Source organism: Leuresthes tenuis, unplaced genomic scaffold (genome assembly GCF_036924035.1).
Source record: "Leuresthes tenuis unplaced genomic scaffold, fLeuTen1.0.hap1 SCAF_22, whole genome shotgun sequence".
NCBI classification, from domain to species: domain Eukaryota; kingdom Metazoa; phylum Chordata; class Actinopteri; order Atheriniformes; family Atherinopsidae; genus Leuresthes; species Leuresthes tenuis.
The window spans coordinates 17,883,268-17,906,319 of NW_027325376.1; the positions used below are offsets into that span (position 1 = coordinate 17,883,268).

Here is a 23,052-nt window from a genome sequence, read left to right on the forward strand (position 1 = left end):
ACTGAAGTAGTACATGACACACCCACAGTCACATGATGGCAGCAGTGTGAGGAAATCATGACTGAACAGGAATGTTTTGCTGCTGCAGCTGTAACTTCCCCAAAAAGTTAAATGAAATCAGATGATCATCAGGTGAAGAACTCCCATGTACTCCTTACAAACAACAATGGCATGACTGTCCCATGACAGATTGGCACAAAATTTGTTATTTTCTGAGCCATGGATGAGCAGGAGACAATAGATGAGTTAGGGACATTTTCAGGTCATTTTGTAAGTGTTTGTGTTAATTTTGCATCTATTTTTGTATTGCTTTGCATTCGGGTTGTTCTGACTTTCTTTGGTTATTTTGCATCTGGTGGCAATCATTTTGCATAAAGGACTGCTTGTTATATGGTTTGTTTTTTCTTTACATATGTCCGCTAACACCTACTTTTCATGCAGTGCCTTGCATTTGTACTAATTTAGCATCTTTGAAGTCTGTTCTTCTGCTCAGTTTCCAGCTCTTTTTGGCTTTCTCCAGCTTCCTCAATTCAATTCCTTTGGAGACTCTTTGTGTTTGGTTTGAATCTTTGTGGTTGTTTTGTTTCTCTTTGCAGCCATTTCATATCTTGTTGTCATTGTTGAGTGCATGTTTGGTGTGATCCCATGTGTTATAGCTGTGGTAACACTTCTATTCACAAGTCTATTATTTGTGTGGGTTAAACTGTGATGGAAAAACACCATTGCCAGAACACTTCGGATTCAGTCTCACCTTATTCTGAAATAAGGTTGGTTAGCATCTGTTCAACAGCAAGAATTTATTCCACTGATGATTAAATGGATGATGTTTAGTTTATTTATGCTGGTGTTGAGAAATGAGCTACTATATTGTTCCAGGTCATCTTTTCTAATGATATATTTTGTATGATTGAAGAACTTTGTGACATGTTTGATTTTAAATAAACATTATTGTCTGTACAATAGGGGAAACCGCTACTGTCACTCTCATGGCTGCCACTTTGACACTTCACATTCCATTTCTCTCATTAGCACTAGAGAACATATATTTTTCAAAAGTAATAAAAGGTCACATATGAACATACCACCCATGGGCACATTTTGGGCTGGAAAACAGTAAAAAAAATTACACAAATAGAATACACGAATAAATGTTCTACTGCTTTCTCTCAGGTGGCTCTTGGCTTGATTGTCGAGTAGAGGGCAGGTTCAGGGGTCACCTCTGCAGAAGACAGAAACATGCCAACAATTAATCTATTAGCGTCTTACAAAGTTGTCAGAGTTGGGTGGACATAGTTCACAGCATGCAAAGCACTTGTATCCTTCAACTTTTTCTTTATGGCTCAGACACAATCGTCATTTTACAGCGGAAGCTTACTGATGCTTTTCCAAACACTATTAATGTGTGTTTTCAATCAAAAGACATGGTCCACAGAAAGTCCACAGCACCATATTTTCCATTGTTTTTATTATCAATTCATTGACAGAATTTCAGTTTTGCAATAATTAGTGATGCGTGAACGCAGACATATTTTCATTGTATATATTGCAGCTATAAGCGGGAGATGATAGATGGATGTCATGGCTCATAACCCTGACTGTAGGTTTAGCTACTGAGTAGTTCTTTCATATTAGTGCTTTGTTGTATGTTGTTTCAGTAATCTTAATCAACAAGATAACGAGAAACTTTAGCTATTTGAAAGTCCTAGAATAAAAACGTGCCATGTCTACCTGTTACCTATAGAGGAGCAGAGGCACAAGGCACCACACAACATAAATAGTTGAGTAAAATACAAGTATGTTTTACTTGTACTTGTTTTACATATTTTATAATTGTTTCACTCTAAACAGTAGTGTCACTTAATTCTCTCCATGCAACCAGTTAAACATGATAGCATTGCAATGAAAGTATCGATTACAATCATGCTTGTAAACTGTCGTACATCACCTCAACTTTATGTGAAAAACTAAAATAAAACAACTTTCGACACATGACAGTTGTGCGGTGACACAGGAACTTTGGATTCCATTCAACGTGTTAGCTGTGAATAAAAACTCATGTAAAGAAAACGGACTTTTGAACCAGACGTTATTAGCTGACTTTACATGGCTGTCTAAGTCGACAAGAACAATTTTTTTCTTTTTGCTTTCTCTTGTCTCTTATATCTATTCTGCCACATGTAAGGTTAACTTTAACCTTTTAAGACACACTGTTCACAGTTTTTCTGGTGTAGACCCAGATGAGCCCTATAAGCCAAGACTCGGCCACCAGGCGCTCACCAGTGTGTCATCAAGGTCTACCTGTTCTAATTCTTATAATTTTGCCATTAATCTTCATAGTTCCACAATTGGTTTTATTTTTTATTTTTCTGTGGCAGTCCTGTGATTCCATGTCATGCCTATGTGGACACACTTTGTTGTGTGATATGACTAACAGCCCATCAGCTGATCCATGGCATTAGGTTTGGTTTTGTGTTATGTCTAATACTCCAGTGGTAAATGAGCAGCTTTACCTTTGTGTACCTTGTGATATGTGATGGCAAACCTAGCAATTGTTAGCGAATGTTACTAACTCAGCAGCACACCAGCTCAGTTCTCCTCTGGTTCTCCTCACAGTACTATTTAGCTTCTCTGTGGTCTCTCTGCACAATATTTCTCCTAATCATTGTCTATTTCGGGTCTCCTTAATGTCTGTTGGGTTCATAACTATGAGACTGTTGTCTGTCATGTGTTTTTGCAATTACATTTTCTATCTCTTCAATGTGAAAACTGTTAGGGTGTATGTGTTTTTCTTTCTTTTTTTTAAGTAAACACTGATAAGAAAACTGCTCTAAATGTAATTGCAACACCAACATGTTCCTACACTTTAAGTCACTGTGCTTTAAGTTCAGTCCAGTGGACCAACTGTTTAATTCACCACCTTAGTGGTGACTCAGTGATACGAGCATAAAATCTGTGAGAGGTTGGAATTTTACAGAACTAACAGGGATAGATTACACTCAGAGTACCACTGACACTGTTGTGTAAACTGTATAAAATGTCTGCTGCCACTGATATTTAATGTCCTTTATATCTGCTGCTGATGATCTGCTCCAGGTGTGTTTACCTGCATCCCTCTTTGGCTGCCCTCCCTGTGTGATGGTGACATCAGTGTAGGTTACATCACAGTTGGCTTTATCTGCAGAGCAATATTTTTTCACATTAAACACCAAGCTCCTATATATTAAGCGAAATACAACAATTCATAAAAAACTGAATGGAAATAAATCTACACTTTAGACAGGATTAACATTGGGTGATTCATCAGTGTCTTGGTATTTATGAACACTGAGCACTTAGTTAGGAATATGTATGCATGTATGTGCTGTTATCCATTGCTATGTAGCAGTAGGGCAACACATAAAATCCTGTGCATGCAGGTCATGAGCGTCATTTAAGGTCTGTCTCAAACATCAGAATGAAGAAAACATTAAGAGATCCCTTCTTGTGAGAAGTCTCGAAAATAATAAAGATCTGACTCAGATAGTTAGTGTAGTTTGAATCCTATACAAAATCTGAGGATGTTGTAGGTTCAGGAGCACCAAACCTGGAGAGCTGAATAAAATGTAGTCTGGTCTCTGGTTCGGCTGAAGCTACAAATTGTCAACATGAATTCATGGATTCAACATACTCCTTATCATCAGTAGGAATGTGGTCTGCTGCTGGTGGTTTCATGTCAAAGGGAAGGTTTTTTTTTTTTTGGTTAAAAATTTGGGCCCTGTAATCATTACAGTGTAATGACAGTCAAGGCTTTTAAAGCCACAGCATGACTGAGCACTGTTGTTGCCCATTTGCTTCCATTTATATCCACAGATGTTTCCATCTAACTTGATAATGTGAAACTCCAAAGTTGCACGTAGAGGAAAAAAAGTGGAGATTAGCAGCAAGAGAGTTCAGTTCAAAGATCTGACAAATGATCTGAACAACACATGTTGGAAACCCTACAACATAAATGTTTCCATCATCTTTTGTGAGAACAAAAATGGGACTTGCTCGGTGAGACTATAGTAAAAAAAATGGGCCAATTTACGGCGGTAAAAAGACGAACATCAAAGTTTTTAAAGACGCCGGTGAATTTTCATCTCAGTTTTTCAACTATTCTTTTTCTTATGGACATTAGTTACCCTCAGAACTTTCTTAGGAATACAAGTTTAAGGTAAAGGGCTAGTTTCTTCCCCAGTATTTCCTCACAACATTTGGATTAATTCTTTCGTTTGTTGAAAAATGTAATAAATTAAAAAAAGCAGGGATTGGTCCTTTTCTGCCATTTCTCTTAACTTTCTAAATGGAAGCTGGGAATTGGAAGCCAACTTCAGAATCATGTTATAGCATGTGGTCAGCTCATGGACATAAGTGTAAGTATTCTTAGTTTAAGGGGACTGATGAGAGTAGTCTGAACAAAAACATTGACTTATTGGTGGCAAAGACTTGGGTTCTTTTCGATTCCATGTGAGAACTGTCATCACTACTTTTTCATTCAAATTTAAGTTGTACTGTCCTTTTGGAATGCTTCATTCTTTTTAAAAATAGAATTTCATCTTGTCAAATTTTTTTTTAGGTTGTGTTTTTAGGGTGACGAGTTCGGCTTCGAGAAGTGTCACACTTTGGGAAATCTTGTTGTTTTTAAAAAGAAAATGCTGCATTTTTAAAAAATGTTCTGTAAAAAGATTTTGTGGGGAATGTCTGTGATGTAATATTTAATATGTAAATATAAAATGTTATCTGACCTTTGAGGTTCCTCCGAAGGCACAGCAGCAACACTGAGCCAAGTGAGAGGCAAATGCCAACCACAGGAAGTAAGACATATGCGAGATGGGGGCGTAATGTTTCATGTTGCGCAGCTTCAACAGAACAAATAGGGAAAATTATGGTTTGTCCTCAATAAAAAAAAACCCCCAACAGCCTGGAAATTAAAACTGGTTACAAAACAAACACATGTAACTTAGTAGTCTGCATCTCCTTGTATTCAGCACCATCTTCATTCTTATCTTAAAGTTCTGATACTCAACTCACCTCGAACAACCAGCCAGCTGTCGGGTGACTCTCCAGCTCCGCTAATGTTACACTTGTAAAGGCCTTCATCAGACTTGGAGACACCAAAGATGGTCATTGTTCCTGTAGAGCTGCTCCCGATAAAGAGGCCCTTTTTATAAAATTCAGCTGTGAGGTTGGAGGAGGGGGCCTCTTTATTCGTGCAGCGCAGAGTCACAGCTTCGCCCTCCCATAAAGGGAGAGCAGGACTCTCCAGGATCACAGAACCACCTGCAGGGTAGAAAGATCACAAGAAGTTGCATTTGTTAGCAACTCAAGGCCAGCGTCTTGATTTAAATCTAATTCCTAAAAAAAACAAAAGGCAGCTTATGTAGTAAAAAGAAAATCGTTCTTTTGTTATTTTTAATTTCCCAACTTTATTCACAGGCAAATGGCCCACACTTCTATTATGTATTTTTAACCTAGCAAGGTTTTGGTAAGTGATTCGCATGTGTTTCTCATTCACAGACACTAGTTCAGTACTTACTGGAACTTTAATGGTTGCTCTAGGTATTTGTTTGAACCCACCAGTCACAGAAATGTTGATGGCTTCGCTGCACACTCCGGCTCCAAACTCACACCAGTACACTCCAATGTCTACTTGGTGAAGGTCCAGAATAAAGCAGTGCGTTTCATTTCTTTTCCCCCAAGTTATTGAACACTCTTCATTTTTGTTTGTGGACGTGTTTCTCTTCACTTTCCAACCAGAAGAGTTTGTTTGGTCTGCACAGCTCAGCGTAACTGACTCATACAGAGAGAACTGAGATCTGTTGGGAAGGATTCTCAGACAACCTGAAACAAATGAAGAGAACTGTGTTTCCATCATGTTCACACGTCTCTTGTTCACACAGCTTTGTGCTTGTGTGGTAAAATCAATAGTGATACCTTCCGCCTAAACAAATGTGCCCCTGCATCATGCCAGGTATGAAGAATACCCAAGAAAACCTTAAAGAGTTTTTATTTAAAAAGACAAGCATCTGCTTTGTTTTTTTAACAAAACCGCTTTAAACTGCAGTTCCCAGGAAGTGTTACGTATGGTTTCCTTTCTCTTATACAGGAAGCTCTTTTATATGTGCTGTCAGTGCTAAAAATAACAACAAAGGACCAAAATGTAACAAACAACCAACAGGCTTTGAGGTAACAATACTTTTAATGGTTTGATACGATGATTTACATAATACAAAAAGTACCAGGTAAGTGTGCGGGTATTATAAAGTAGAACTACTACGAGTGATCTTTTTATAACTAATCTTGTAAGGTGTTTTCTAGAATTAATTTATGTCAAATACAGAAATACACTTCCTTTTTGGTTCTGAATGATGCAAAGACAAACATACCCACATCACAGTCTACTTTGGTAGACTTTAGTTTCTAAAAGTCTTCTTATAAGTAAGCACCCAATACCGATTCTTACATCTTGGGAAATTGAACACATCTGGAACTCACCAAAAATTGTGCAGAGTGCTGTAATCTCCATGCTGCACGACTGGTGGTCGACTGGCAGACTGAACTGCAGCTGAGCTGTAGCTTTGGCATGCCTCTGCTCTGAGAGTGTTGATAGAGCAGGATGTGACACTTTACAGAGAGGGACAGCGTAGTTTTAATTTAGTTATTGGTTTCATCTGATAGCTCTGTAGCTGAGTGTCTCTCCTAGCACAGGACATTGTGGAACTCCATTGGCCAGATGCATAAAAGCGTGCAGATTCATGACCAAAACTGTGTATGCACACAGGCAGAATTGTATGGTACATACACACACATGGTTCTCTTTTCTGGTTCTCCACCAAAGATTAATTGGCATAACCATGAAAGCAAAGGCAAATATACAGCTGAGACACTAATCAGTGAAGGAGAAAAAAAGGAAATCCAACTTATTTGGGATCTTAGTTCGGTAATCATGAACAGAACAAAAGTAGCTGAATTAACAAAACTAAACAAGCAAATCAACTTCGTAAGTTCTGAGCAAATGACCCTGTAGAGCTAAAAAGTAGCGGTCAGATTAGAAACCAGTGGCCAAAACATCTGTCAGCTCAACCAAATCAGGGCTTGTGGTATGCCTGTGAAAGTCTGTGAGACTATCTTGTGGCTGAAAATTCAGAACGAACTCAAAACATTGATTCCGTTTTTAATGTCTCATTGGAGATGTCTCCTGACACACTGCTGCAGTTATTTGTAGCACCCACATCCATCCATCCACTTCCTATACTCGCTTAATCCAATTCAGAATAGGCTGGAGCTTATCCCAGCTATCCCCAATTGCCATTGGGCGAGAGGTGGGGTACACTTTGGACAGGTCGCCAGTCCATCACAGGGTCACACAGAGACAAGCAACCATGCACGCTCAAACTCACTCCTAGGGACAATTTAGAATCACCAGCTTGCATAGAACATGCATCTTTTTGGACAGTAGGAGGAAGCTGGAGTACCCAGAGAGAGACCACACATAGACAGGGAGAACATGCAAACTCCACAGGGAAGTTAAAATTCAATTCAATTCAGTTTTATTTATAGAGAACCAGATTACAACAAATATCATCTCATGGCACTTCAATAATGTAGTCCAATTCAAGCCAATTGGAGTTCACTTCAATGTAATCATAATCCAATGAAATCCAATTAATTTCAAAATAATCCAATTCATTCATATAGAGCCAAGTCAAAAACAACATCCTAGCTAAGGAAACCAACAGATTGCACCGAAACTTGTCTTCAGTCCAATCTCCCATCCTGAGCGTTCCTGTGGCGACTGTGGAAAGGAACGACTCCCTTTTAACAGGAAGAAACCTCTGGCAGAACCAGACTCAGGAAGGGTGGCCATCCGCCTCGACCAGCTGGGGTTTGAGAAGACAGAAAAGAGGGGGAAAAAACACCATAACACCATTCAAAGGATACCTGAAACACAAGTTAATGACCACAATAATGTCACATGTACATAATATAATAATTAAACAGGGGGAAAAAAGAGCAAAGGGAGGAAAGGTGTGACAGATGAGGTCCCCCAGCAGTCTAAGCCTATAGCAGCTTAACTATGGGATGTTTCAGGATTACCTGAGTCATCCCTAACTATAAGCTTTATCAAAAAGGAAAGTTTTAAGCCTAATCTTAAAAGTGGAAAGGGTGTCTGTTTCCCAGACATTTACTGGCAGCTTATTCCATAAGAGAGGGGCCTGATAACTGAAGGCTCTACCTCCCATTCTACTTTTAGAAACTCTGGGAACAACAAGGAAACCTGCAGTTTGGGAGCGAAGTGCTCTGTTAGGAAAATATCTAAAAAATAAAATGCCCCAGCCAGGGCCGTACGCAGGGCCCAAAAAATACTGAGGTCATGAGTCAGAACTTCTAGGCGGGTTCGGGCCTCCCCTGGAAATCTTTTTTAATTCCGTTATTTAAATCTGGCCATTTTCAGAGTCTTAAGGAGCAAAAACAACATCATAATGACTTTTAGGCTTATTTGTTTTGTTTGCTATCAGAGAACATCACCCTCATCCCAAATGATTTGCAAATGAGTTAGAATGTAAAACTGGAGAATGAATTTCATCAAGTCATGGATTAGGAGTAAAAAGGAATGAACTGTCCTGGGACAGAGGGATAATATATACAAATGCTTCATATTTCCTTCAGTATTTAAAATAGATACCCAAGCCCTATTACACTATCATGTTGATGATAGTGCCTAATCTGTTCACTCTTGTTAAGGAAAACCAGCTTTTCAACACATTTCTATTATAATCTTACGCAATACTTCAATTGTCATGCATTATAATCTGACTTTTAAAACGAATACAGGTCTGGCATAGTCTCTTCCTTTTATAGCACCTGCTCTCCCTCTATCTCTCTCTCTCTTCACTGCTCCTCTTTTTGCCAAAGATGAGCTTGGTTTGGCTCAGCTTTTTCCTCCCTATCCTGTTTTCCCTATAGTGAAGGTTATTGTAATGACTTGCGGGGAACTTCACAGACAAGACGTTGTCGAACTGCTCTTTTATTTTACAGAACTCAATCCCGTTTACAACTCAGTCCTGTTGGACCATAACCCACGTGCGAGCATCAGCACTGCTTCTCTACAAAACTCAGGAGAGCGCCCAAACCTGCACCCAGACTGGCTCACGCCCACTCTGTCCCACCAACCACCAGCCCACACCTGAGTGACATGGCCTGTGGTCTAGTGATTGGCAGGAAGAGGGGGAAACAGCCAACTGTGTGCTCTTAACCTTATTCTGGGTCGTTACACTACCCCCCCAGTACAAAGTTCCTCGCCCACGAGGTACGCATAAGAACATGTAAGCATGGGAAATCACATTCAGTTCAATCTGCAGGCGGGGACAACAAAAGAATGCAACAGTAACATCAATATGCAAACAGTAAACAAAACAATTCTACATATACTTTTTCTTTTTACATCAACAGGAAAAATGTCTTTGCCAGTCCATAACAAAATCAAATTTAACTCTCTGAACTAGGAAGGTCCGGGTAGACTACCGGCCCCTCCAGTGAGACCAGGGCGCATTCTTGCCCTTCAAGACTAAGGGGTCTCACCCCCAACTAAACTCCCTGCAAAGGGCCAACAAAGTCCCTAAACCGAATCGGAACTCTCCTCCGTCTCTGTGCCCTAGCCGGGTTGGGCGCTGGAGTCGAGTAGGCTGGTGTCGCTGTTGCTGGTAGTGGGGATGGGGAAAGGGGGGATGGAGGGAAAGGTGAGGAAGCCTGCGGGGACCGAGCTGCTGATGTAGTCTGTGCCGGTGCGGGAGAGGCCCCTCTGTAAGGAGCCAGTCTGTCTCTGTGGAGAACCACCTTTCTCCCCTTGGATGGCAGCTGCACCCGGTATACGACTTCTCCCAGTCTCTCTAACACTCTACAAGGGCCTACCCACTGGCTGTCAAGTTTAGGGCACCGACCCTTCTTGCGCCGGGGACTGTAGACCCACACTAGCTCACCAGTCAGAAAATGCCTCCCCTGCGTTCTCACGTCATAATTACGTCTTTGTCTCACCCCAGCACTCAGCTGCTGCTTCCGAGCAAAACTATGCGCTGACTCAAGGCGATCCTGAAGTTTCCGTGCGTACTCAGGACCCGGGGGTGTGTCTTCCGAATCTGGCGGTCGACCAAATGCCACCATGGCTGGGGTACGCAGCTCTCTCCCCAACATGAGAAGAGCCAGTGTGCAAGCTGTGGTCTCCTGCACTGCAGACCGACACGCCATTAGCACAAGGGGCAAATGGTCATCCCAGTCCTTCTGGTGCTTCGACGTGAGGATAGCCAGCTGCTGACCCAAGGTGCGGTGGAATCTTTCTACCAACCCATCACTCTGGGGTCGCAAGGGGGTGGTGCGAGTCTTGTGTGCACCGAGGCGCTCACACATCAAAGCAAACAGCCGGGACTCAAAATTTCTGCCCTGATCGGAATGTATGATCTCCGGCACCCCAAAACGGCTGAACATGCCCTCCAGCAGCGCGTCCACCACTGTTCCTGTCTCTTGGTCGGGCAGCGGGTATGCCTCTGGCCACCGAGTAAAGTAGTCGATGGCTGAGAGAACATAGCGGTTACCTTTGGAAGAGCGTGGCAGAGGGCCCACAATGTCCACCGCCACTCTCTCCATCGGGCCACCCACTGCAAACTGCTGGAGGGGAGCGTGTGACCGGCCAGAGGGACCCTTGCGGGCCACACAGGGGTCGCACTGACGGCAGAAGTCCTCTACGTCCCTCCTACACCGCCCCCAGTAGAAGCACTGGCGAAGGCGGCGGAGGGTTTTTGTAACCCCAAAATGCCCAGATCCCGCCGCTCCATGCATGGCCTTAAGCACATCTACCCGCAGGTTTCTGGGGACCACAACTTGCCACCTATCCTCACCCGTTGCAGGCTCCTTCCAGGCTCGCTGCAGGACGCCCTGCTCCAGCCGCAGAGCATCAAACTTGGACCACAGTCCCTTGGTTGTGGCGGAGAATGCTGCCACTTCTTCCCACGTCGGCCGCTGCCGAGCCACAACCCACTGTAGAACAGGCTGCAGATCTACATCCTGCTCCTGTTGCTGCTTCCACTCTGCCATGTCTACAGCCTGCAGCGCCCGACACATCATCTCTCCCACGGACTCTGCGGTCCCGGTCGCCTCCTCCAGGAGCTCCCTCTCCCTCGCCTCTCTCTTCTCACAAAAACGGCACCCGTCTGCTGCACATGGCCGGCGTGAGAGGGCATCTGCATTAGCGTGGCGCACCCCAGCCCTATGCTCCACCCTGAAGTTAAAGGCCTGCAGCTCCTCTAGCCACCTGGCCACCTGCCCTTCCGGCTCTTTGAATGTCATAAGCCACTGCAGGGCCGAGTGGTCAGTCCTCACTAAGAACCCCAACCCACACAGGTAGTATCTGAAGTGCCTGATCGACAGTACCACTGCCAACAACTCCCTGCGGGTGACACAATAACGCTTCTCATGCTTGTTGAATGCTCGGCTGAAATAAGCGACCACACGCTCACCTTCCGGCCCCACCTGTGACAACACTCCCCCAACACCCTCACTGCTTGCATCTGTGTCTAAGACAAAGGGTAAAACGGGGTCAGCCGGAGCCAGCACCGGGGCTTCACTCAGAGCCCGCTGGAGACTACTGAACGCCTCCTGACATGACTCCGTCCACACAAAGTCTTTGTCCTTCTGTAGAAGCTGGAACAGGGGCGCAGCGGTGCCGGCAAAACCCCGCACAAACCTCCGATAGTACGACGCCAAGCCTAAAAAACTCTTAAGCTGCTTCTGATTAGTGGGAGTGGGCCAATCAGTAACAGCCTGCACCTTCTCCTTCATGGTGCCGATGCCCTCCCCTCCCACCTTATGTCCCAGAAAATACACCTCCCGCTGCATGAAGTGACACTTGTCTGGGTGCAGCTTCAGGCCAGCTGCTCTAATTCTCGACAGTACCAGCCGCAAGGAATCCAGAGCAGCCTCGAAGGAATCGCCATGCACCAGGATGTCATCCAGGTAGACAACACACTGCCGACGAGGCACCCCAGCCAGCACCCTGTCCATCAGCCTGACAAAGGTGGCAGGGGCGTTACAAAGTCCAAAACAAAGGACCTTGAACTGCCATAAGCCCCGCCCAGTACAAAACGCCGTTTTAGGCCTGGCCTCAGGGGCAAGGGGCACCTGGTAATACCCACTTCGGAGGTCCAAGGACGAGAACCAGGAGGACCCTGAGACCAGATCAAGTGACTCATCAATGCGAGGCAGGGGGTACGAGTCCTTCTTTGTTACGCCATTCACTGGCCTGTAGTCCGAGCAGAGCCGCCATCCAGTCACCTTCTTCGGAACCATGACCACGGCTGCTGCCCATGGACTATCTGAGGGCTCAATGAGGTCTGCCTGCAGCATCGCGTCCACAGCTTCGTCACATGCCTGCTGACGAGCCAGCGGGAGGCGACGTGGGCGGCACTTGATAGGCTGTGCCTCACCCGTGTCGATCTCGTGCTGCACAAGATGAGTCCTTCCCACCTCCCCATCACTCATGGCAAAACAGTCTTGAAACTCCAGCAGCAGCTGCCACAATTGTTCCTGCTGTTGTGGATCCAGGCTACTACAGTTTTTGTTCCATATCTCTCTCACTGCAGCCATCCTTCCCTCTTTTCCCACCTGAGGCCATGAGGGCGGGGTCGGTGTGGAAGGATCCCCGTCTGGGATAGTGTGACCACTGTCACTGTGGAGAGGGGACACGGCAGAGGAAAGTACAGGGAGAGGGCTGACAACAACAGTCTCTGCTGCAATAGTTGCTATCCTGCCTGGGTGCCCATCCTGACTAAGCTTGGGGAACAAGGTGACATCTGGCCCTCCATAAAAGCTCACATTCCCTCTTAACAGGTCTAACTGACAGCCAGTAGCCCGTAGAAAATCTAGACCCAGAATACAGGGGTCCTGCACTGCAGCTATCCATGCCATGTGACGTAGTGATTTTCCCCCCACAGTCATAGACAACACAGCCCTACCAGTCATAGGAGCCAGCTCACCTGTGACCGTGCGCAGACGTACCAAAGTGGGCTCGAGCGAGGTGCCCTCTGGAACTACATCCGGTCTCACCACAGTCACTGTCGACCCCGTATCCACTAGTGCTGCACAGGGCACCCCTTCAATTGTAACAGGAACATAACAAGAGTCTCCAGTACTGACACGTCCCACCGCGACAATCACCCCCCCGTCTGAGTTGTCGTCTGCTTCTGGGAAATGTGGTGCCATGCTTCCTCGGCTGTGATGAAGGGCACCTCTAGATGGTGGCGAGAGGGAAGGTTGCAGTGGTACTGATGGGGCTGAAATCTGGGTCCGCATATCCCCAGCTATGCGGGCCCCGAGCCGTTTCCCGGCAGCCTGCCTGAGCTGGGGCACTCTCTGACCAAATGTCCTGGCTGACCACACCCCCAGCAGACCCTGGGTCCGGGGCGAAGTCGGCGTGTGGTCTGTAATGACACAGCTCTCAACAGTTCAGTCACTTCACTCACCCAGGCTGGCTTCTCCTCCACCAGGTGGCTCCTTTCTGCAGTTCTCACAGCAGGTTGGCTCTTATCTTGACAGGCCCCACCATTGCCAGCCATACCCCACACATTCTCTCTCTCCACCGCCATCTCCAAGGCCGACTGAAGGGTCTGCGGGTGGAGTAGTTGCACCTGCACACGCAGCTCTACGGGTGCGAGGGCTCTGATGAACTGATCCCGTGCTAGCTCACTTTGTACACTCGGGGGCATGTGAGCATATGCCCGCCGTGTCAGGCTCTCTACGTCATTGGCTAAAACCCGTAGCGGCTCCTGAGGTTTTCTGACGCGGTTACTCAGTTCATTACGCAGGAGCTCTGGTTGTAAACACTGCCCAAAACGTCTCTGTAGAGCCCCCACCAAAGCCCCATAATCACGCCTGTCATTAGGGCTCAGCATCAGAAGGCAGGACAACGCATCATCGGTGAGGCTCAGAGCCAGCTGCAGGGCTTTCTTTTCTGCAGACCACCCCTCAGCCTGGGCCAACAGCTCGAACTGAGCCAGGAAACCCTCACAGTCTGATCTACCGGCGTACCTGGGTGTCTTCACCGACGAGACAACCACTGGAGTCCGAGCGCAGTCCTGTCCACTTACATCAGTAGCCTGCAGACCGCCTCCGGTGCGGGAAGAAGTGGCGCGGACCGTCGTTGTGGGGGTCAGCCCGGCCGCGTTAGCCATTTCCACCGCGGCCTCTCTTACCCGGTCTCTCGCCTCCAGTGTAGCCCTCGTGAAGTCACTGACCACATCCGCCGACCATCTGTAGGTGCCGTCTTTCTCCTCGTCTCCACTCAACTCGTCTTTCACCCGCACTTTGCGCTTCACATCCATGCTCCGCCGCCAGCTCCGGCTAACAGGCTAATCCGAGAGCAACGTACAGCCAGCCCGACAGAACGTAGTCTACTGTCCGGAATCACTTCTGACACCAGTGTAATGTCTTGCGGGGAACTTCACAGACAAGACGTTGTCGAACTGCTCTTTTATTTTACAGAACTCAATCCCGTTTACAACTCAGTCCTGTTGGACCATAACCCACGTGCGAGCATCAGCACTGCTTCTCTACAAAACTCAGGAGAGCGCCCAAACCTGCACCCAGACTGGCTCACGCCCACTCTGTCCCACCAACCACCAGCCCACACCTGAGTGACATGGCCTGTGGTCTAGTGATTGGCAGGAAGAGGGGGAAACAGCCAACTGTGTGCTCTTAACCTTATTCTGGGTCGTTACATTATAAACACGGTCAAACACTAAACTGATAGAAATGAAAACAATACGCCATTTGCACAAAATGATTTCAGATGTGTCAGAAATCTTAAAAAACCTTGAAGGCGATGCGGAGCTTTTGAAAATTTAGGTAAAAATGGGGCATTCTGAGGCTTTTTGACGGTCCATTATGGTGACTCAAGAAGTAAAGGCAAGTTACCACAGAAAATTATTTATTATTTTTATTTTGAAAATTAACCGAGTGTTTTATTTTGTTTCTGCGCACGACTTCCTGTCCCTTACGATCTGCTCTGTGAGGTGTTGCTGCGTTGTGCTCCGGCATCCGGCAGAAATATATAACAGGTTTAGCATCCAACATTGAGAAATCAACCCTGAATAAACGTTTCATTTTCAATCGAAGACGTCGCTGACATTTCAATCGCAAAATGAATGTTGACTCAACCGGTGGAAATTGATTGACGACCGTTACTGACTGAGTTAACCAAAATTAAACTTTGATTCGATGTTTCCTTGCTATCTGAGTCGTACGCTGACCTGCAGTAAAAATATCTCCACATTAGCATGATTATTTTATTTTTTTCTCACAGTCATCTACCACTTAAACTGCTCTCCACATACATCTTTAGCTTGATGTGCTCCTCTTCCAGTGACTGGAGTGACTGGCCTGTCCGACCTGTGTGTGGTAGTTACCATAGCGACAGTGCATGTTGTTGATGACGCGCAGCACGTATGCCCAAACTCTCGAACCATTGTTTTATTAAACAGTCACGCTACACTTGGCTCTTCAAATATAAAATCACCACAGTGTAAGCAAAAAAATAAAAAAAATACCGAGGCCACGACCTCGATGTCCTCAATTACGGGCTTGCCCCCAGCCAGAAGTTAAACCCAGGAACCCTCTTGCTGTGAGGCGACGGTGCTAACCATGACACCACCATGCAGCCCAGCACCCACAGTTACTGTAGATAAGAATATATTGTGAAAATTGACAAAAATAAACGAAATCAACGAGATGCTCCATGAAATTGTCTGTTTTGGTTTAGATAATGTGGCTTATTTTTCCATGCGCATGGTTTGTGGATGTGGCTCCATGACTAACTTAAGCGTGGTAGGAAGACCTATTAAGTACACTTAGAAGATATTAGAAAAAAATGTTTTAATCATTATGTTAGTCCGTCCAAACTTGAAATTTTAAAGGAAGCTTTTCAAAAATCCCAGCAATTATATTCTCACCCAGGCTCAGATCTGGCGAGATCTCTGTTTAAACAACAGTTTCCACCCTGGTCTGTGACTCAGATACAATAAAGCAGAGGTTTTCAAAGTCTGAGACTGTGGGCCTCCCCTAAAGCGACCGCACCACCCTCCCCCATACAGAGTCCTCTTTTATGTATCTTTTTTTTTATCATGTTTCACTCATGCACAAATCTTTTTTTTTTAACATTTTAAACATGTTCTTCTCATTTTAACATTTTTTGGAACGTTTTAACATTTCCATCTATGCTTACCATCTTAGAATTTTAGACATTTTATCATTTTCATTTCATTTTCATTTCATTTTCATTTCATTTTCATTTCATTTTTATTTCATTTTCATTTTCATTTTCATTTCATTTCATTTCATTTCATTTCATTTTCATTTTCATTTAAAACATTCAACATGTTCAGGTATTTAAAAAACAAATAATTCAAATGTGTCTCATCGATATCTGAACATCTGTTCTTAGGCCAACTTTGCAACCCATGTCCTCTATGTGTTTCGCCAGCGGGGAATTCATTTCAGTGAGGAGGAGGAGCACTTCCTCGCGCAAATCCCACAGACTGGTGAGGATCTCGCCCCGGGACAGCCACCTGACCTCGGAATGCAGCAGCTGCTGGAAGTGAGCACCCATCTAAGTGCAGAGGATGGAGAAGAGACGGGCATTCATGCCTCGTTATTTGATTAGATGTACAATTTTTACTGCCTCATCCAGGACGTTGCGCAGCTCCTGCGGCATCTTTTTGGCTGCCAAGGCTTGACGATGGATGACGCAGTGCTTGCAAATAGCGGCGGGGGTAACCGCCTGCACCAGACCGCTGTGACGGCCTGTCTTTGCCCTCGCGCCGTCAGTACATATTCCACAACAATGGCCCCAATCAACGTGACTCTCCTGAACAAAATCATTCAAAGCCTTGAATATTTATCCTGCTGTTGTGCGAGCTGGAAGAAGATGACAAAACAGAAACTCTTCCTGGACACTGAGATCTTTAATATAGCGCACATAAACCATTAACTGAGCGCAACTAGCCACTTCGGTGGACTCATCCAACTGAATGGAGAAAAAGGGCTCTTCGCACATTATCCAGCACCTGCTCTTTGACATCAGATACCATGTCTGAGATGCGGCGCTGGATGGTATTGTCAGACACGGGAATGGCGGTCGCCCCCCCTTGTGGTCCGACTGCTGAAAAACACAAGCAAAAGTGCCCTCTTGGGGGCCAAAACGTGTCCCCTTACAGTGGTGAGGACGCACTATATGTGCCCTTTTTTTCCGTCCTGCCCTTCAAAAAGTAGCTGAAGTCTGTGCACGCCACTGGTCGCAATTGCTTTCTTCTGTGACTGCAACTCATATTCTCGTGGTTTGGTCGCCAAAGTTGGCTGCTGTGTTTCAAGGTGGCGCCGGAGTTTGCATGGTCTCATACTCGAGGTCGAGGCGGATGGCCACCCTTCCTGAGTCTGGTTCTGCCAGAGGTTTCTTCCTGTTAAAGGGAGTCGTTCCTTTCCACAGTCGCCTCAGGCTCAGGACGGGAGATTGGACTGAAGACAAGTTTCGGTGCAATCTGTTGGTTTCCTTAGCTAGGATATAAATTTTTTGAATTGGCTCTATATGAATTAATTGGATTATGATTACAATGAATTGAATTCCAATTGGCTTGAATTGGACTATATTACTTAAGTGCCTTGAGATGACAATTGTTGTAATCTGGCGCGATATAAATAAAATTGAATTGAAATTGAATTGAATACTGTCATTAGCGAGTACCTCTGCGCAAAAAAAAAAAAAAAAACTGTGGCTGCGGAACATCTTCAATGCCAATCCGTGAAAATCTAAACTGTAAATAATCACTGTCATACTTCCTCGGTTTTCTTGTTTCAGAGTCACTCTTTTCTCTCACCACACATCGATCCATGCCCCTAAATTAGATAAGTTAGCTTGCTAAGATGGTGCTCTGGCGCCCCACACTTTAAAACCACTGCAATAAAGTAAGCTGGCACACATAAATAAAGTAGATAAAGCACAGCATGAAGTCCGTTTCACTGCCCAGCACCTAAATGAATTTTCTACTGTACCCAAGAATGTGTCATCGCATTCATTTGAATTTAATTCAATTGGAAAAGGAAATTAATTCTGGTAATTTTTACGGGTTGAATGTGATTTCCAGATAATATCTGTGATATGCACATTTTGTTTTTCAAATATATTGTGACATAAAGAGGAAATTTAGTAAGTGGGACCTTTGAGAAAGGTGTTGTGCCGTATTAAGCACCCCTGCCGTGAAAAGCACCTCCTCGCGGGAGCGCGTATATGCGGCTCAGCTGTTCGAAAATTGAAGCAATTCGACTCAATATCGCAAACAAACACAGGGGGAAATACTGTCTCGTGACTCAATCATCTGTGAAAGGAATAGGAGAGAACAACATACATTACTCACACTCTTTAAAACTCTTCTAAAGAGTGTAAATAATGGATGTTCTTCTCAACTCAAAATCCTTGTAACACCTAGCCTAATTCGTAACTGATTATAACGAAAGCAAACCTTTATAAGCATTATGCCTATAGACAACACCTAACACCTAGGGGTGCTTAATACGGCACAAGACCTAAACTGTTGCAATCCGGGTGGTCTCAGGATTTCTGCCCACTCTCCAAACGCAACGGCACTGGCAGCACTCCGTGTCTTTATTGTTCAAGTTTTAAGTTGTTTATGATTCTATTTGTGTGTACATATGCTAAGAGTGAGGTTAAGGGTAATTTGCGTATGTTTATTGATGTTTAAAATGTCGAAAACCCGCCACTCTTACAGATAGTACATTGGGTTTTGCCCCTGTCTTTGTCTTGCAGGCAGTCATATGCTTACACTGCTCGTAATCATTACACTCGCACATAGTCCCACACCTGCAAATAAGAAACACACGCAACGGGTATTTTGCACATGGATTTATTTAATAGACGTTAATTTAATAGAGTTTAAAAAAGTTTAAAGATGTTTTTGAAAGATTTGTACAGATGAAAATGTTTATATGGATTAAGTGGATTGTGGTTTGTGGATTAAGTGTGTATCACATCCATTAACACATCAGACGTAAGCTGCATGATAGCTACAGTAAAATTATACTGTCATTTGTACTATAGACATATAGTATATATTGTGTGTTTTTTAAAGTCAGGTTACAGTGTAACATTGTATCAATCTGATTTGAATTTGTGTTTATTAAGTTTTTAGATGCTTGTAAGTAGAAATATTACCCGAAACGGATGATAATATTACATTTGGAGAGTTAATATTATATTTTGCATTTGTGATAATTAAAGAGAAGCAACTTGGACGGCACAGGTATCACTCCATGTCTTCATAGTTCTTTCCCTCTGTCTGTTTTCCACAGACAATTTGTAACGAGGTTTTACGCGTAACACTACCAATGCAAGTATACTATGACAAAGAAGAGTTCTCCAAATAACTGACCAAGTCGAGTCATAACAGTAGCTTAACTTAAATGTACATATGTCCATGCATAAGAATTCAGGTTCACTGAAACAAACAAAACAAAAGAATAACTCAAAGTAACGCTAAAGTATCTATATATTTACCCGAAGTGAAATCACAAACAAATGTTGGTATATACATTTCCAGCAAATTCTTTTCAACATTCCACGTGAGTGTTTGTCTGTAAACAGCTGCTGGGTGATTCACCGAATTTAGCGTAGAGATATCACTCAGACAGTCATCATTTTGCATCTGCTAAAAGCTGCTCGAGGTAACTAACGCAATCCCACGTGCGTGCAGCAGCAAAGCGAGCGCAGCGAAGAGAGGTCAGCGAAATGAACAATGAGGGGTTCGGTTTTTCGTCTGTCATTGTTCGCTTGTCTTCTTCTTTTTTATTTTGTTTTGTCTTGACACCGGTTCGAGGTGAGTATATCAACAGCGGCAGTGTTTCTGAATTAATCGTGGCTAGACAGTGCTGAAGTTGGCGCGTGGCAGTAAGACAACTTGCCGTCGGGTTATTTGTGTGTGCCACGTCAGTCATCTTTTATAGTCAGTTTAATGTCTGATGAGTGTATATTGTCATGTCGATATTATAACAGAGTTATCGGTGGGTTAAGAAAAAGTTACCTGTCAGGTATTGGAAGTATTCGCACAGTTCTTTGGCGTTTTTCTTGGTTATGTCCACAATTGTCGGCTCAATCTCTTAAATTATAAACCCTAAACTATGCCAAATGATGACTGTTCCTTTACTTCAATGTATTCATGTACATCCATTACGATTACCCAGACAGAAATTAGTTATACTGAAGACGACACATTCGATCCACTGGAAACAAAAAAAAAAACCTCTTAGACGTGTTGTCTGAGAGCTTTTTAGGTCGACAAGAGCTATAACAAGACGCTACAACGAAATCATGTCTAGAGTTGAAAGAGAAGTTGTTGTTTTTTTCAATTTTTTATAACTGAATTAACACGAATTGACAAAATATTACAACATGCGTGTAGGAGCCACGAGGGTATTGAGTCAGGTCTAATCAGCGGTCATGCGTATATAAAGGGGAACTTTTGTTAAATGTTTCACCCAGAAGGGGGGGGGGGGGGGGGGGGTAGGGTAGGGTAGTTTTTGCCCACAGAAGTGATAGGTGAATACAACAGGTTTGGATGTTTTCACATAGACATACAGTATATATCTATGGCATATATGTCTGTGTTTTTATGTGCACGAGAAGGTAGAGGATATGGACAAAGTGCTCAAGTGGCAATTCTGACTTATACGTTAATGACATTAAACAAGGTAAAATAAAATCATCGCGTCAATATTGCCCCGGTGCATTCCCACAGTGGCTTAAAGTTTTGGCTTGGCCTCTACCATACAATGCGTTTATTCAAAAGGTTTATTACCTGCCGTGGTTTCCCCCACCTCCTCCCGTAAAACTGTTACTACTGTTACAGTAAAACTGTTACTGCAGCTTGTGACTTGTTATGCTGGGTGTTATGCTGATTTTAGAAAGCTTGATTTTAAATGACTGCAACTCCATTTACTTGAAATAATCTACATAAAGAAACTTAAAAAGTCTGGTTTCATTGGACTCTTTGAAGAGGTTATTGAGCGACTTGGAGGCTTGGGACGGGCACCAGAGATACGCTGGCTCGTGCTCCCCAGTGGCTGCGCGCTCACACTCACACTTAGAGACAATTTCGTGTCACCAATTAACCTAACATGTTTGTTTGTGGGGGGTGGGAGGAAACTGTACACACTGCAAATACTTCTACAAAGAAATTGCAGGGGCATCTTATTTTCTGATGACAATGTGCTAAATTGTTATTATTACTTTTCTTTTTCATGTGTAAAAGGTTGGACAACAGTAAAAAGAATGCCTGTCAGCCACAATGTCAGGTTAATGTTGACCAAATGTTCGGTTTTTCAGCTATATTGAAAAGTGTAAACAGCGTCCATGGAGTTTACTTCTTCCTATTGAAAATGCATAGAAGACACAGTGCATTCAACAAACCAGTTTACAAATGTCGATTTTATTAAACGGCATAAAGATTTGAGCATCTATCATGATCATGTGACAGATTTCTCTTTATGCTTCAAACAGAGTGAGGATTCACATCCACACACTATTGTCTTATCAATATTAACAGTTCCTCTTTCTTTCTCAGGTCAGTATCAGGTGGTTGGACCACTTCAGCCAGTTGTGGCCTCTCCTGGAGATGACGTCATCCTTCCGTGTCATGTGGAGCCTCAGTTTAACACGGTGGACCTGACGGTGGAGTGGTCAAAGCCTGACCTGAAGCCTGACCCCAACGATCGGCTGAGCAGAGTTGACTACGTGCACCTTTACAGGGACAATCGTGAAGTCCTGGACATGAAGATCCCATCGTACGTCGGGAGGACGTCATTGTCCGCAGACGGCATGACGCAAGGCAACATTGCGCTAAAAATAACTAACGTGACAGTTGCAGATGAAGGCCGATACAAATGTTTCATCCCAAAGTTGAAGGGCAGAACACAGTCTTCGATTGTTCATCTAACTGTCGGTGAGTTGGGGTCTGTAAAATCAAGAAAATGACAAGCTTACGAGTTCAGTGCCCTCTCTGACTCTGGCGATCAAGTTTTTTTCTTCAGTTTTACCGTGAGAAATCATCTAAGACCCTAACTCATTTCAGACCCTAACTTGGCTAAAAGTGGGACGACGGAGACGCCACTCCATTCTGACAATCTCCAAACTCCTGATCCAGCAGAAGGGATGGATGTTAACGGTGAGAAAACATAGCCCAAGTTGTTAGAACATTACGTCAACACTTTTTATTATCATTCCTGTTTCGTTTTCACCTATTGTTAACACAAGATATAACTAAATGACTCATTCATTCATCTAGTGTAATTTTATCGTACTAAAAGTGGCCTCAGTTACAGGAAATGTGACTCTCTCTACCCGCACATGTAATCCAGTCTCACCCTTTGGTTTAAAAGTTTGTGTCATTGCCTGTATTTTTGTCACACTGGCCATTGAATCACATTCAAGTTTTGGGCCTGTAATATTCCACTTGCAGCAGACCTAATCATTTTTTTTTATTCTTGTTAGGTTTCTTATCCCGTCGGAACAGACTGATTCCACTTGTGATCTTCTGTGTCGTGCTGATCGTCGGAGGCGGAGGATACTTATACATTGTGTTAAAGTGTCGAAAATTAGAAGTGTGTCAACAGACTTACATCTTTTGATTTTATGTATTATTTTAGGATTGTTAACGATTTCCTCTTTTTTCTCTCCCCCTGCAGGATGTGGAAGAAACTCAAATATAGGTAGCTTGCTGAGCGACACATTGGTTGTTAACATACCGGTTGGAAAATGGTCAAATCTGGACTTCCTCACAAATCAGTGTTTTCAAAACTTTTCCATAGCATCAACTCTGTCAGCCTGGTGGAAATATTTAGTCATTTCCAAGTCCACAGTGACTCCTTCCTCTCATTGACATAAAAACTTTACGTTTCACCTCCTGGAAAGACAAAGGAATCACACCC

General features: G+C 43.9%; 2 protein-coding genes across 2 annotated transcripts; one reads left to right on the top strand and one right to left on the bottom strand.

The window, feature by feature from the left end:
• Nucleotides 1-889: 889 nt before the first annotated feature.
• On the bottom strand, nt 890-9,571 carry LOC140281724 (sialoadhesin-like). The gene is made up of 7 exons (XM_072376214.1): nt 9,544-9,571; nt 6,514-6,612; nt 5,596-5,859; nt 5,050-5,298; nt 4,764-4,877; nt 3,104-3,175; nt 890-1,219 (listed from the first exon to the last, which is right to left on the bottom strand). The coding sequence occupies exons 1-7, from the start codon at nt 9,569-9,571 to the stop codon at nt 1,167-1,169; spliced, it is 879 nt and encodes a 292-aa protein (XP_072232315.1). The 3' UTR covers nt 890-1,166.
• Nucleotides 9,572-15,849: 6,278 nt separating this feature from the next.
• On the top strand, nt 15,850-22,752 carry LOC140281725 (uncharacterized). Its single transcript, XM_072376215.1, has 7 exons — nt 15,850-15,888; nt 16,505-16,657; nt 16,751-16,886; nt 19,824-19,946; nt 21,690-22,067; nt 22,197-22,289; nt 22,616-22,752. The coding sequence occupies exons 1-7, from the start codon at nt 15,850-15,852 to the stop codon at nt 22,750-22,752; spliced, it is 1,059 nt and encodes a 352-aa protein (XP_072232316.1).
• The last annotated feature ends 300 nt before the right edge of the window (nt 22,753-23,052 follow it).